The 11,306-nt window shown below is 34.5% G+C and overlaps 1 protein-coding gene and 1 long non-coding RNA gene across 6 annotated transcripts; one reads left to right on the top strand and one right to left on the bottom strand.

Moving 5' to 3' along the window:
* Positions 1-1,262: 1,262 nt before the first annotated feature.
* Positions 1,263-10,949, top strand: LOC124918815. Of its 5 annotated transcripts, none has more exons than XR_007097524.1 (4): positions 1,263-1,429; positions 2,080-7,206; positions 7,295-7,506; positions 10,076-10,949. It is a non-coding gene; the product is annotated as an uncharacterized LOC124918815 (long non-coding RNA). The 5 variants fall into 5 exon arrangements; XR_007097527.1 differs by having other exon boundaries at positions 10,045-10,949; XR_007097523.1 differs by lacking the exon at positions 10,076-10,949 and having other exon boundaries at positions 2,080-2,475; positions 2,603-7,206; positions 7,295-7,962.
* LOC124918813 (probable indole-3-pyruvate monooxygenase YUCCA4) lies at positions 8,004-10,095 on the bottom strand. Its single transcript, XM_047458870.1, has 4 exons — positions 9,311-10,095; positions 8,982-9,230; positions 8,448-8,570; positions 8,004-8,361 (listed from the first exon to the last, which is right to left on the bottom strand). The coding sequence occupies exons 1-4, from the start codon at positions 9,926-9,928 to the stop codon at positions 8,146-8,148; spliced, it is 1,206 nt and encodes a 401-aa protein (XP_047314826.1). The 5' UTR covers positions 9,929-10,095; the 3' UTR covers positions 8,004-8,145.
* Positions 10,950-11,306: the final 357 nt, after the last annotated feature.

The raw sequence follows: 11,306 nt of genomic DNA, 5'->3' as shown, positions 1-11,306 counted from the left end.
TCCAAGAGGGAAGGCGTGCAAGCCTCTTGATCATTACCGGTTTCCAGCGGCCAATCTCCTGGAGAGAGAAAATATGACCGTTGTCATATTTTTCATATAAATAGAAGCCAAGGAAGAAATTTTACAAAGTATCAAATTGACATTCAACAGTTCTGAAACAAGCAAGAGAGAGAAAGAAATCTAAATAGTTGTTTCATTTATTGAAATCATTGTTGTTATATTGAGTTATTGTATTACATCATAGTTAGTGGTATAACCGACGAGTAGCGATTAAGGCTCGTTCGGCATTGTGTGAGTGTTGTAACATTCAAGTTAGTGGAGATCCTTCTCATAATCTGAGAAGAATGGGTGACGTATGAGGGTTTGCTCCGAACATCCATAAAAAATCTTGTCTCGTGTCATTTCTTTTATTTCCGCCTTACTCACTCTAAAAACCGAACTATCACTCACTTCAAACGAAACCGGAACATAATCTTAACCAAACCGGTCTATCCATCCTCTCTAACCGACTCCTCCTAAATACTCTCCAAACCGAATCGTATTCGTTGCTTCAGATTGAAACGGACATTTCTGCACTTGAACTTGGTTTAAGAGTCTGTGACAATCTGCGTAGTGTTAAGAACGGTTTTAGTCTCTAACCGGACTATCATCAAATTGTGTGTTGTGTTGTGTAAGCGGCTACCCTTCTAGAAACCGGAACACCCCGGTCCTCCAAGGGCGTCCCCGATCCTAACAAACCTTCATTTAAAAAAATCACGAGTCTCTAAATGAACATGTTCACGAGGTGACAAACCGGATATTTAAAAGCTCTAGCTTGACTCGTTTAAATTTTCAAGTTTTTAAACGAGCTCAAATTCGGCTCATTAAGACTAATGAACGAACTCTATCGAGTCGAAATTCAAACATCTTTGTTCATGATATCCATTTACAGTCCTGTTTAGAAACATCTGGAGTTGAACGAATAAATATTATTAAAATTTTCAAATAAACATGATTTAATCTAAATCAACCATCTCAATCAAATATTGTAAAAAAAATATAATTTTTAAATAAATTATAAAAACATATAGTCAAAACCCAGCTACAGCATCTCCGAAACTGCACAGACCAAACAGGTCCAATACCCATATCATTAAGTCCACAATTAATTGGGCCTTAGCCTAGACTATTACTCTTAACTAAAGCATTCACTGACGTGGCGTCCCACTATAATTTTGTTAGAGAAGAATATTCGCGCCTTCTCTCTCTCTCTCTAACGCTATGGTTGTTCGCTGAAGGGGGAAATACAACCTTCATATCTTCATATTCCGATCTGGCAATCACATATGAACGGTACCTCTTTCTCTCTCTCACGCCGGAAAAGTGCACTTGGAGAATAATTTCTTTAGTTCACTTGCATAGAAATCGGAAGAAGCAGAAGGAATTTCTTGTACGTAAGCTCTTCTCAACTAATTGAACTTCCTTATGTGCATCTGAGTCGATAATCATCTCTACGCACATGATATAATGCAATTTTATGTTTGATTGATTGAATCTAAATCTCCTTAATAGCTTTGATTGCGTTTTTCTCTCTATAATATCTTTCCGATGATTCATTGAATACAAAACTCCTTAATTAGTTACCAATAGTCGTGCTACAATGTATGTATGACTTCATTCATGTCCTGCTAGCATATGAAACGAAAAATGATCTTCTGTCACTTCTCAGTCTTCTTGATGATCAAGACGTTGGTTTGATTGAACAAGTAACGAAAGTAGAAGAAGAAGAAGAAAACGAATTTCGGAAATCTTATTCAATCTGAAATCGTGAAATTACAGAGACTTAAAAATCACCTAGGGCACTGAATTCAAAAGTACAGACTGGTCTTTCAAATTTTCTAAATGTTAAAATTGCATCTTAAACCTTTTATTTATATAATAATTCAAGCTTTCTCTCATCATTATTAGAAATAGGTGATAAAAGGTTTTATAAATGCAAGTTGAGGACCTATTTGTTTATTTTGATTTGTTATAAATAGGACCGGAGTCCTCATATATTTTTTGTTCTCTTCTCCTTCAAACTAGATTCCAAATCAGAAGCTTCAGGATTGCTGCTCCTTACATGGTATAAGATCATCAAGTATCAGTCAGAATAATGAGATGGAAGTAGTACAATGATGATCCATTGTTAATTCAAATCTCAGACAGCCAGGGATAATATTGGTTACCATACGTTCACTCGTGAAAACTACCTATCCTGGAATCGATTGATGAGGATGGTGCTTCAGGAGAAACTAAAAGTAGGGTTCATGGATGACACCTAGAAGTGCCCGAAAGATCCGGCGATGCAGGTTCAATGGGAACGCATAAACTGCCTGGTCAGAATTTTTCGTATACGCGACGACAGTGGACTGCTTCTGGAAGGAAATTAGAGAAGGGTACCAAGTTCATAATGGACCTCTGGCTTTTAAAATACAAAGGAACATGTTAAGGAAGGTACTACTAAGCTTGGGAAATATTTTTCTATGTATTAATGACTTTGGGATTATCTACAGTTGGTTGCCTATTCTTGTGTGTAAGTGTGCATATCGGATTGTGTACATGTAATCTGACAAAATTACAGGAAAATATGGCTATACCACTAGATTTCAGTGATGACACAATTAAGGAAGATGGTTTAAGAGGCAATTGGGAAGCAACTAGTCCCTGACTAGGAAGGAGTTGCTGAAGATAATGAGAGAAGGCAAAATATGAAATGACCAAAATTTCTCAGGTAAGCTTACTGAACCACTGAAGTTGGAATAAAAAGTCAATTTTGACAAGAATGAAATCTTTAATTACTGGAAGTTTCAATGTTAGGCAGATTATTGGAAGCTGCAATGCTGAAACCAACAATGTTAGGCATATTAACCATAATTGGATTTTAGATACAGGGGCAAATGCACATATATGTTATGACATTAAGATGATGACACACTTGGATGGTATATCTAGTCAAAGTACTTATAAGGCTAGACTTAGGTGAGAACAGAGAATCATCAGAGTATTTGCAGTGGACATTTCATTGACCCCAAACATCTACATGAATTAAATCAAAACATGCTGAAGTTTTTGATTATCTTAAATGAAAATGCAGTATGTGTTGTTTTATCTTTGGACAATATTCACAATGAGTTACATCACAATTCAAATCTGGGTGAAAACATTTCAAGATAGAATTTGAGGGATGACCTAATCTTCTATGACATATTTTTTATTCCACAAGGGTTTATTCCTTAGAGGAGGCTAGTATGACAACTCACAACAACCATGTCCCCCACTTTAATCGGGACATTGTTAGGGGGAATCAAACCTAAGACGGACCTCTTAAGTAAAGACCTTGTCCACTTGAGCTACCTTGGTAGGTTATCTTCTATAACATTTTTTGTTGGGTTATCTTCTATAACATTTTTTGATAAATGGAAAAGAGAACACAATTGTACTTGTAAAGAAAGTATGGAATCAAGCTTCCAGTCTTAATTCTTCAAGACTCTTAAGGTTCTTCAAGACAAATTGTTTAGCATAAAAGATGCATCGACCTTCTGATTCAATAAGTTTTGAAACTATCACATTATACTCAAAATCTGGCACTAACAAAACATTTTTCAACTAAAACTTTTCGAGTTGAGCTGACATTTCCAATTTTGCTAATTAATTTCGAAGTTCTGTCAGTAAACATAATTGTTTGTTCCCTTTTATGTCGTGCATGTGTCATGATTTTGATATTAAAACATATCTGTGAGTTAGCTCCGGTTCAATAATCCAGTCATTTTTTGTTTACAGGGTTTGATTTAACAAAACAGACACCAACAAATATGAATTTTTCATTCAAAATAGGGTCAAGAATAAAAGCTTACTAGTTTAGTAAGGTTACCCGCCAACTCTTGCTTTTTTATCTTTTTGTCTTTCATCAATTTGACAAGCTCTCTCATGGCTATTTGACAAGCTTGCCTCATTAGTTCTTCATTTAGATTGAGTGGGGTATCAAATTTTTACCGTGGCTTTGTCTCTGTTTTCTCTCCTTCCTTTAAACGGAGCTTGAAGAAACCATGTTGGTAATGACCCTCCATTTTATGGTGGTTGCACTAGAGGCTCCTTTTGTTTTTCTTGAAGTTGCTCAATCGACTTTTATTGAAAGGCCAAGTTTGTACCCTTACCGGATACATTCTCATTCGTATTCTGGGATCGGACTTTCTCTTGCTTCTCAACGCTAAGTAACATTGTAAGAACTAGTAGTAGGTGAAGGTCCATAACCAAGATATGTGCCCTTGTGTGTTCATGTGTGTTTCTTAGTTCATTTAAGAACTAGATTAGCCTATTGATTTTTTTTGTCAATCTTGTCAGTTCTTATGTAATTGTGAAGTGACAATATTGACAAAGAAAATGGATGAATTTAATAGGCTCATTCAGTTCTTAAATGGACTGAGACCTATAAACATATAAGAGAAAAAAATCTTGAAGATGGATCCTTCGCCGCTACAGTCAGAGCCTTCATGATGTTGTTGAGCGTGGAAAAGTATAAAGAAGTTCAATCAAACAACAGGAATGAGAATGTTTCCATGGTGGTTAAAGAAAGACAAGACTTCAAGACGATGAATCTGACGTGATCAAATAACTTCAATAAGAATAAAAATAATTTGTGATAACATTAAAAAATAAAAAATAAAAATAGTTTGTGTTGTAACCATGGTAAAACAGAGGTTCATAACCATGATGAGTGTTTCAAACTCATTGGCTCTACTGATTGGATCAAAGGAGCGAGTGATAACAAGGGAAAGAACAACACGGGGAAAGCTGCTTTGTCAAATGCATAAATACAAGCCAGGAGCAAACTTGTTAATTGTTGAAGGATAAGAGGACCAAACAATAAAAATTTGCAGGTAAAAACACTAAATCTGCAAGCATGACAACAACGGTTTTGAACTACAATGGATATATTAGTTTTTGAAAGATTCAGAAGTAGAAGTAACACTCCCCATTCCACCTTGGTGTGACAACAAAACGTCCATACAGATTACTCCTAATCCAATTTTTCAAGAATAAGGCATTTAGATATAGATTGTCATATAGTTCGAGACCCGTTCAAGTTGGGATTCACGATCCGAAACATATTTATTCAAAATATCAATTGACATCTAGATTTCGAGAAGGATAGTTCTTATGTCAATCTTGACATACTTCTATACCAAATTGTTGAAGGACCACACTTTCATAGATAAATTTGAGAAACATTCACAAGATTTCATCTTGAAGAAGGAATGTTAGAATTGTGATGTGAAATTTAGTTTAAGATGTAATTTTAACAATTAGAAAAGTTGAATGATTAGTTTGCACTTTTATGTTAACAGTATAAGTCGGTCTTCAATCTTCAGTGTAAGACAAAACTCTTCTTGTAATATTTCCCTGCTTCTTTTTGTTGTTCTTTCATTTCTTGTTTAGTATCGAACTCACTCATGGGTCATCAAGAAGATCGAGCTCATTCAATTTACTCAATTCAAAATTATGACTTTACCTGAATATGATTTGTTCTATAAGTTTTGTGCATATATATTCTTGATATATATAGATACTTTTGGGTATCTAATGTTTTAATTTTTGTACTTTTTTAGAAGGATGCAGAACGAAAACAGACACGGGCATATAGATACTATAACCATCAAATACTTTAGATTTGCTTATCAAACTTGTCTTTGTCCCCAGCTTTTGGGTTTGTCTCTGATTACGACAGGGCCTTCTTTATCTTGTTATGATGGCAATCATTTGCCTAATCCATTTGTATAACAAAGTATTGTAAGTGCTCTGCAATATATGACTTTCAGTCATGTTGAATTGGAGAGTTTATGCAGTCACTAACTATGGTCTCATTAATAGTGGTCAGCCGCTTCTACATTATCTTCGGCACACTCATTAGCATGGACTTCTTCTTCGTCCAACCTCATCCCATACTCTTACTATCTATTCAAAATAGACGGGTTTCATAAAGATCGCCAATCCACCACCGGTTATTGTATCTTCTTAGCAGACAATGACCCCATTTGAAAACACTTTTTATTTATGCTTTTTCTGGACCTGGATCTAGATACAAAATTGTTTGGAAACTAAACTTAGCTAGAGACTGATTCAACAAGTGTTTCTCTCTAAATAGGGACAAATTTATCGCCAAGAATTACAAGAAACAACATGTGGTTGCTAGATCAAGCATCCTAGTATAGGTCTCACGACCACACAATTGTTGAACTTTCTTGGCTCCAATCTTTGTTAGGTGGGCTACACGTTACTTTGGGCAATGGGGGCTGGTCCTTTTTGTGAACATTTCTTTTGGCCAATCTTGTGTTTCATACTCATACAAAATCTATCGAGATAGAATTTCATTTTGTGCATGAAAAGGGATGCAAAGAAAGCTATAATCATTCAGTATATAACTCAATTGTGGATCCGAATCTTGTTAAAGATGTTGAAGCCACATCTTCTAATTCCAAGTCTCTGCTTTTTATAATCATATGAAGTTTCTCTCTGCCTTCAACATCTTTGTTGAAACGTTTTTCTTTTGGTCCTTGAAATTGATTAGTCGATTATGCTGACAATAGCAATGATTGAGCTTCTGCGTCTCTGACTTAAAAATCCAGGATGGGCCAGTAAGAATATGCCTTCACATGTATGTTGACAATGGTAGTAGAAGGGGCTGCCACTAAAACTGGAGAACTCTTACACTCCTTATCTCTTCTTTCTGTATCTCTACATATAGATAGCTGGTCCAGGCTTCTAATAGTCTCATTTTTATCCATTTGGCAGGAATGTGCCAAATTTCATCCCTTTCGTAGAGAATATTGGAAGAAAAATGTCTCTGTCCTCTTTTTTTTCAACTTAAAATGTCCTTTGGCACGCTGCCTTATCTGAAAATTTATTCTCCACCAATTCACACTTTCTATAATCATGAGCTAATTTTTATGAAAATCTAATTTTCTGATTGAAACATTTCAAATTAGAATATACACATATATTTTAATAGTTTCAGAGGGCACACATGATTTCCTGACACGTGGTACATTCGGGAACAATTAGTAATGTTGGCTGAATGTAGAGGACAATTTGATGTTGCTATATTCACAATCATTGCAGAAGAAGCAGAAGATGAAAAAGCAATATGGTATAGAATGTGACATCTCCCAGAAAGCCAGAACAAAAAAGGTAATGAGTAAATGCCACTTTAGTTTTTTGTGGGTCATTTCTTAATGAATATGTCCTACTTAAGAACTGATTGAATTGCTGGTCGCAGAATGGGATGGAGGACAATCCCTTTTTTAGTGTTCTGGCAGAGCATTGAAAGAACTGAGAGGGGACCAGCCTACTTGTTAGTGGGATCTCACTTCATGATTGGTTGAAGGACAAGATTCCAATTTCCTTTTTTCTTCTACAACTATTCACAACTAGTTTTAACCTCTGCTCACATCTAGATCCAACTGCCACCGGACCAGATTGCCTCAATGAGTAAGTCCTTGTTTTACTTCCATTTTTACTCTTGGGTGACCAGTGCTTCTTTCTTTAAAATCGTATTTTCGTCACAAAAATAGCTTTATTACTCAAATATTGCGAAAATTTATATAAATGATTAAAATATCCCTAGTATTTATTATAAAGAAAAAAGTAAGGATAGAATGAATAAGTCCATGTTTTACTGCCATTTTTACTCCGGGGTGACCCTTTCTATATATCTTGTTTTTCGTCACAAAAATATATTCGTTACTCAAATATTGTGAAAATTTATGTAATGATATAACAAGAAAAGCTATAAAAAAAACATAGCTTGTTTGATCCTTTTTTTCCAATAAATGACCAATATATCTTTTATATATTTTAAAATATTATGATGAATAAAGTAATGATATTTTTGTGTTTTAGATGTTGAACTTTAACAAAGTCTTGCTTTATAGAATCCGTTGATAGCTATAATTATTTAAATCCATTATTAACTTACAAGCAATAGATTATGGCCCGGAATTCCATAATACAGGATATTAGCTATTTAGCTTAAGAAAGTCATGTTAAGAGCTACAAAATCCTACTCTTCTTCCAGTGTGAAAACATATACTATATATATATTTAGTCCAACTTGTTGAGAATTATAGCCTATACTTTAAACAGAAGTGAATAAGCTGGAGGCGTGGTTGCCCTCATGTTCCATTGTTTAGCAATATCTTCTGCCACCTCTAATGCGTCGTGTGAAACTCCCAGCAACCCTCGTCTGGTAAATCCAACACTGTATATTCCATTGCTTCCTTTCCAGTTAATTGGAAATGGGTTATTTGGATAACCATTCTCCTTATTAAAGTAGTTACCGTCTTCCTGATGGTTTAATTATAACATAAGTTGCATATTTTCAATGAATTAAGGAAAAAAGGTTGCAGAGAATTATATACTGCTTTATTTACCTCTAACCATGTGGATACATTGCTCCTATAACCTGTTGCTAGAATTACCACATCATATTCACTTACTGTCCCATCTGTAAACTCCACACCTGCTGCTGTAAATCTTCTTATGCCTCCAACTACCTGTGAATTGCACATCTAAGCAAAATGATACAAATGGCTTGTTCCTTTTCCGTCAACTTGTTTAATCTTGGGTTATATGAAAAAATCTGGGTTATGAATTCAAAATCTTGTTTGATGAAAAAGTGGATTATTTGGATTAAATTACTAATATCTTGGGATTTATTTGATCTTCTAGGGATTTAATTGATTTTGGCTTTCTTGTCTTTCCTCAGGTTGTAACTTGTGAATACATTTCATGTTCACGCCTTTTTTCAACTAAAATATAAAATTACTAGACCCTTCCCCTCAAATTCAATCTAGGTGCTTTTAATGAGAATTGAATATGTGATTTGATTCCTTTGATATGCTAGGGATTTAAATATTTTTTTCCTTTTTTGAAATAAGAAAATAAAATTTGGCTTGAGAACTGACCTGAATGTCTCCAGATCTTATTTTAGAGATAGCCCCTACATCTAGAGCAGGAGTTTTTCCAGTTGTGTTTTTGAGTTCAAGCGGCCCAATCTCGGGTCTTTGGATTCCAAACCGGTGGGTTTCCCCAAGAATCATTCTTGAACATAGGAGAAGTATTTTATCAACTAATTTGACAGGAAACCATCTTAACAAGAAAATAGACATGCCAAAGGTAGATATGCCCAATACTTGTCTTGGCAATATATGCATCTGCAAAACATAATTAAGTAAGGTTAGAAAGTAAAATAATATATATATATATAGGTTTTGAACAATATAAATTAATATACCTTGTTTCTGACTACCAAAGAAACTTGAGCACCACAATTACAGAGATCCAAACTGACCTCCATACCTGAATTACCACATCCAACCACCAAAACCTTATTTCCCTTTAAATCAACTCCATTATGATATTCACTGCTGTGTTGCATCTTCCCTTTAAATTCTTCTCTTCCAGCAATCTCGGGTAGAAGTGGTTCTTCATTCTCACCTGTAGCCACAATTAGCCACCGAGAAACATACTTAGTGTCGTCAGTTTGAACCGTCCAGAGACCCATAGAAGTGTCGTACTTTGCACAGTGAACGTACTTCCCATACAAAGGATTGATGCAGAAATGCTTTGCGTAAGCGTCGAGGTAGCATATGAATTGTTGCTTAGAAGGGTATTCGGAGAATTCTGGAGGGAATGGAAAAAAGGGTAGTTGGCAGAATTTCTTTGGGAGGTGGAGTTTAAGACGATCGTAGGTTCTTAGTTTCCATAGAGATGCTAGACAGGTTTCTTTCTCGAGGATTAGAAATGGAACTCCTTTTTGTTTTAGGCATGCAGCCACAGCTAGTCCTGAAGGTCCTGCACCAACAATCAATGGCCCTGGAATCCAGAAACAAGCTGTTGATTGAGACTTCATTCCAAATAACCGCCACTTGGTCTATATGAATATATATATATATTTTTTTAACAATGCTGTTGCTGTTGACCTTTGGGATTTTGATTGTTTTTTTTTTGTCTGATGATGATGATCAGGCTTCAGTGTTGCTTCTTCTTCTGTTCATAGATGGGAACTACTAAAAGAGAATAAATATGCTGCAAGAAAGCTAGAGAGAAAGGTATGTGTCTTATTCTATAAATTCTCTCCATCTTTTTATTCTAGTAGAAAGATATTTTTGTGGGGTTGTTTATAATCTTTTTCTTTTATTCTTTAATTTTTTTTTTTTTTTTAACTTTTCATGCTCATGCATCGATTCCCTCTACCCCATATCTGAAATTCAAGAGCTTGTTTGATTTATGAAAAAGTAGATTAATTGGGTCAAGGGGTAATTTGGTAATCAAGCATTCAATTTTGAAGTTATTTTTTTGGCTAGAAACTATGAATGAAATGCTACTACATATTATAGGGGAATGGTTATAGTTTTGGATGAAGTGAATGGAATTGATATCTAAAACATTTGTAGGAGACACTAGCTATACATGATTGTGTGTTGATATTTGATATGAAAAGACCTAGGATCATTTGATAGGTGACTTAGTAGGACCTTGTAATAGAAACCCAGAGAACCTACCCCATTTTGTTGTAAGAAAAAGAAAAGAAAAATTATGGTTTGGTTTTGTGATTTGGCCAACCCATAAGATCTTTGATGCATTTAGTCCAATTTGTGTTGTCTTTGTGTTTGTACATGACTGGCCAAATTACCCATGAATAGGAGATGATAATTGGGCAGTTAGTGCTGGACAAGTTTATATTATCATAATTATAATTAATAATTAAAAAAATTGAAGTAATAAAAAGAAAGATATATAAATGTACCGAACTCAGTCAAACTAAAAGGATCCAATTGGTCCCCATAGAGACACGTATTGAAATACTCCTCCCCATTTACTTGGGATTGATTTAGTTAGATTATTTCTTTTCATGGAAATGATGAGGTGGATCTAACCTTGTACTGATTTATTACTTTTTGAAAAATAAAAAAATAAAAAATTCTATGTCTATAATGTCAATTTGTCAAAACAAAAGAGTTTAGGTCTTAGGCTTTGTATGTTAACTTATTATTTATTTTGAATAGGTCTAGTAACTTTTTAAATTGAATTGTTTTATACTAAAAATATTATAATCATTTAGTTTATTAGTATGAACACTTAAGTTAATTACTTATACAAAATAAACTTAAATAATAAAATTTATTTTATACTCTCAGACAATCAGCCAAATCCATGGAGGTAAATCACATAATTCTGTCTAGTAGTAACTCTGAGTTAGTTAGTTACTTATGAGTTTGGAGTCTTCA

Source organism: Impatiens glandulifera, chromosome 1 (genome assembly GCF_907164915.1).
Source record: "Impatiens glandulifera chromosome 1, dImpGla2.1, whole genome shotgun sequence".
NCBI classification, from domain to species: domain Eukaryota; kingdom Viridiplantae; phylum Streptophyta; class Magnoliopsida; order Ericales; family Balsaminaceae; genus Impatiens; species Impatiens glandulifera.
This window is presented reverse-complemented; position numbering and strand designations above follow the sequence as displayed.

What these genes read in the sequence shown, in the direction of transcription:
- LOC124918813 (XM_047458870.1), bottom strand. Translation starts at nt 9,928, where the DNA reads ATGAAGTCTCAATCAACAGCTTGTTTCTGGATTCCAGGGCCATTGATT. An exon ending in TAAGATCTGGAGACATTCAG is followed by an intron (nt 8,571 to 8,981) that starts GTCAGTTCTCAA and finishes TGCAATTCACAG; the next exon opens with GTAGTTGGAGGCATAAGAAG. An exon ending in ATGTATCCACATGGTTAGAG is followed by an intron (nt 8,362 to 8,447) that starts GTAAATAAAGCA and finishes TTAAACCATCAG; the next exon opens with GAAGACGGTAACTACTTTAA.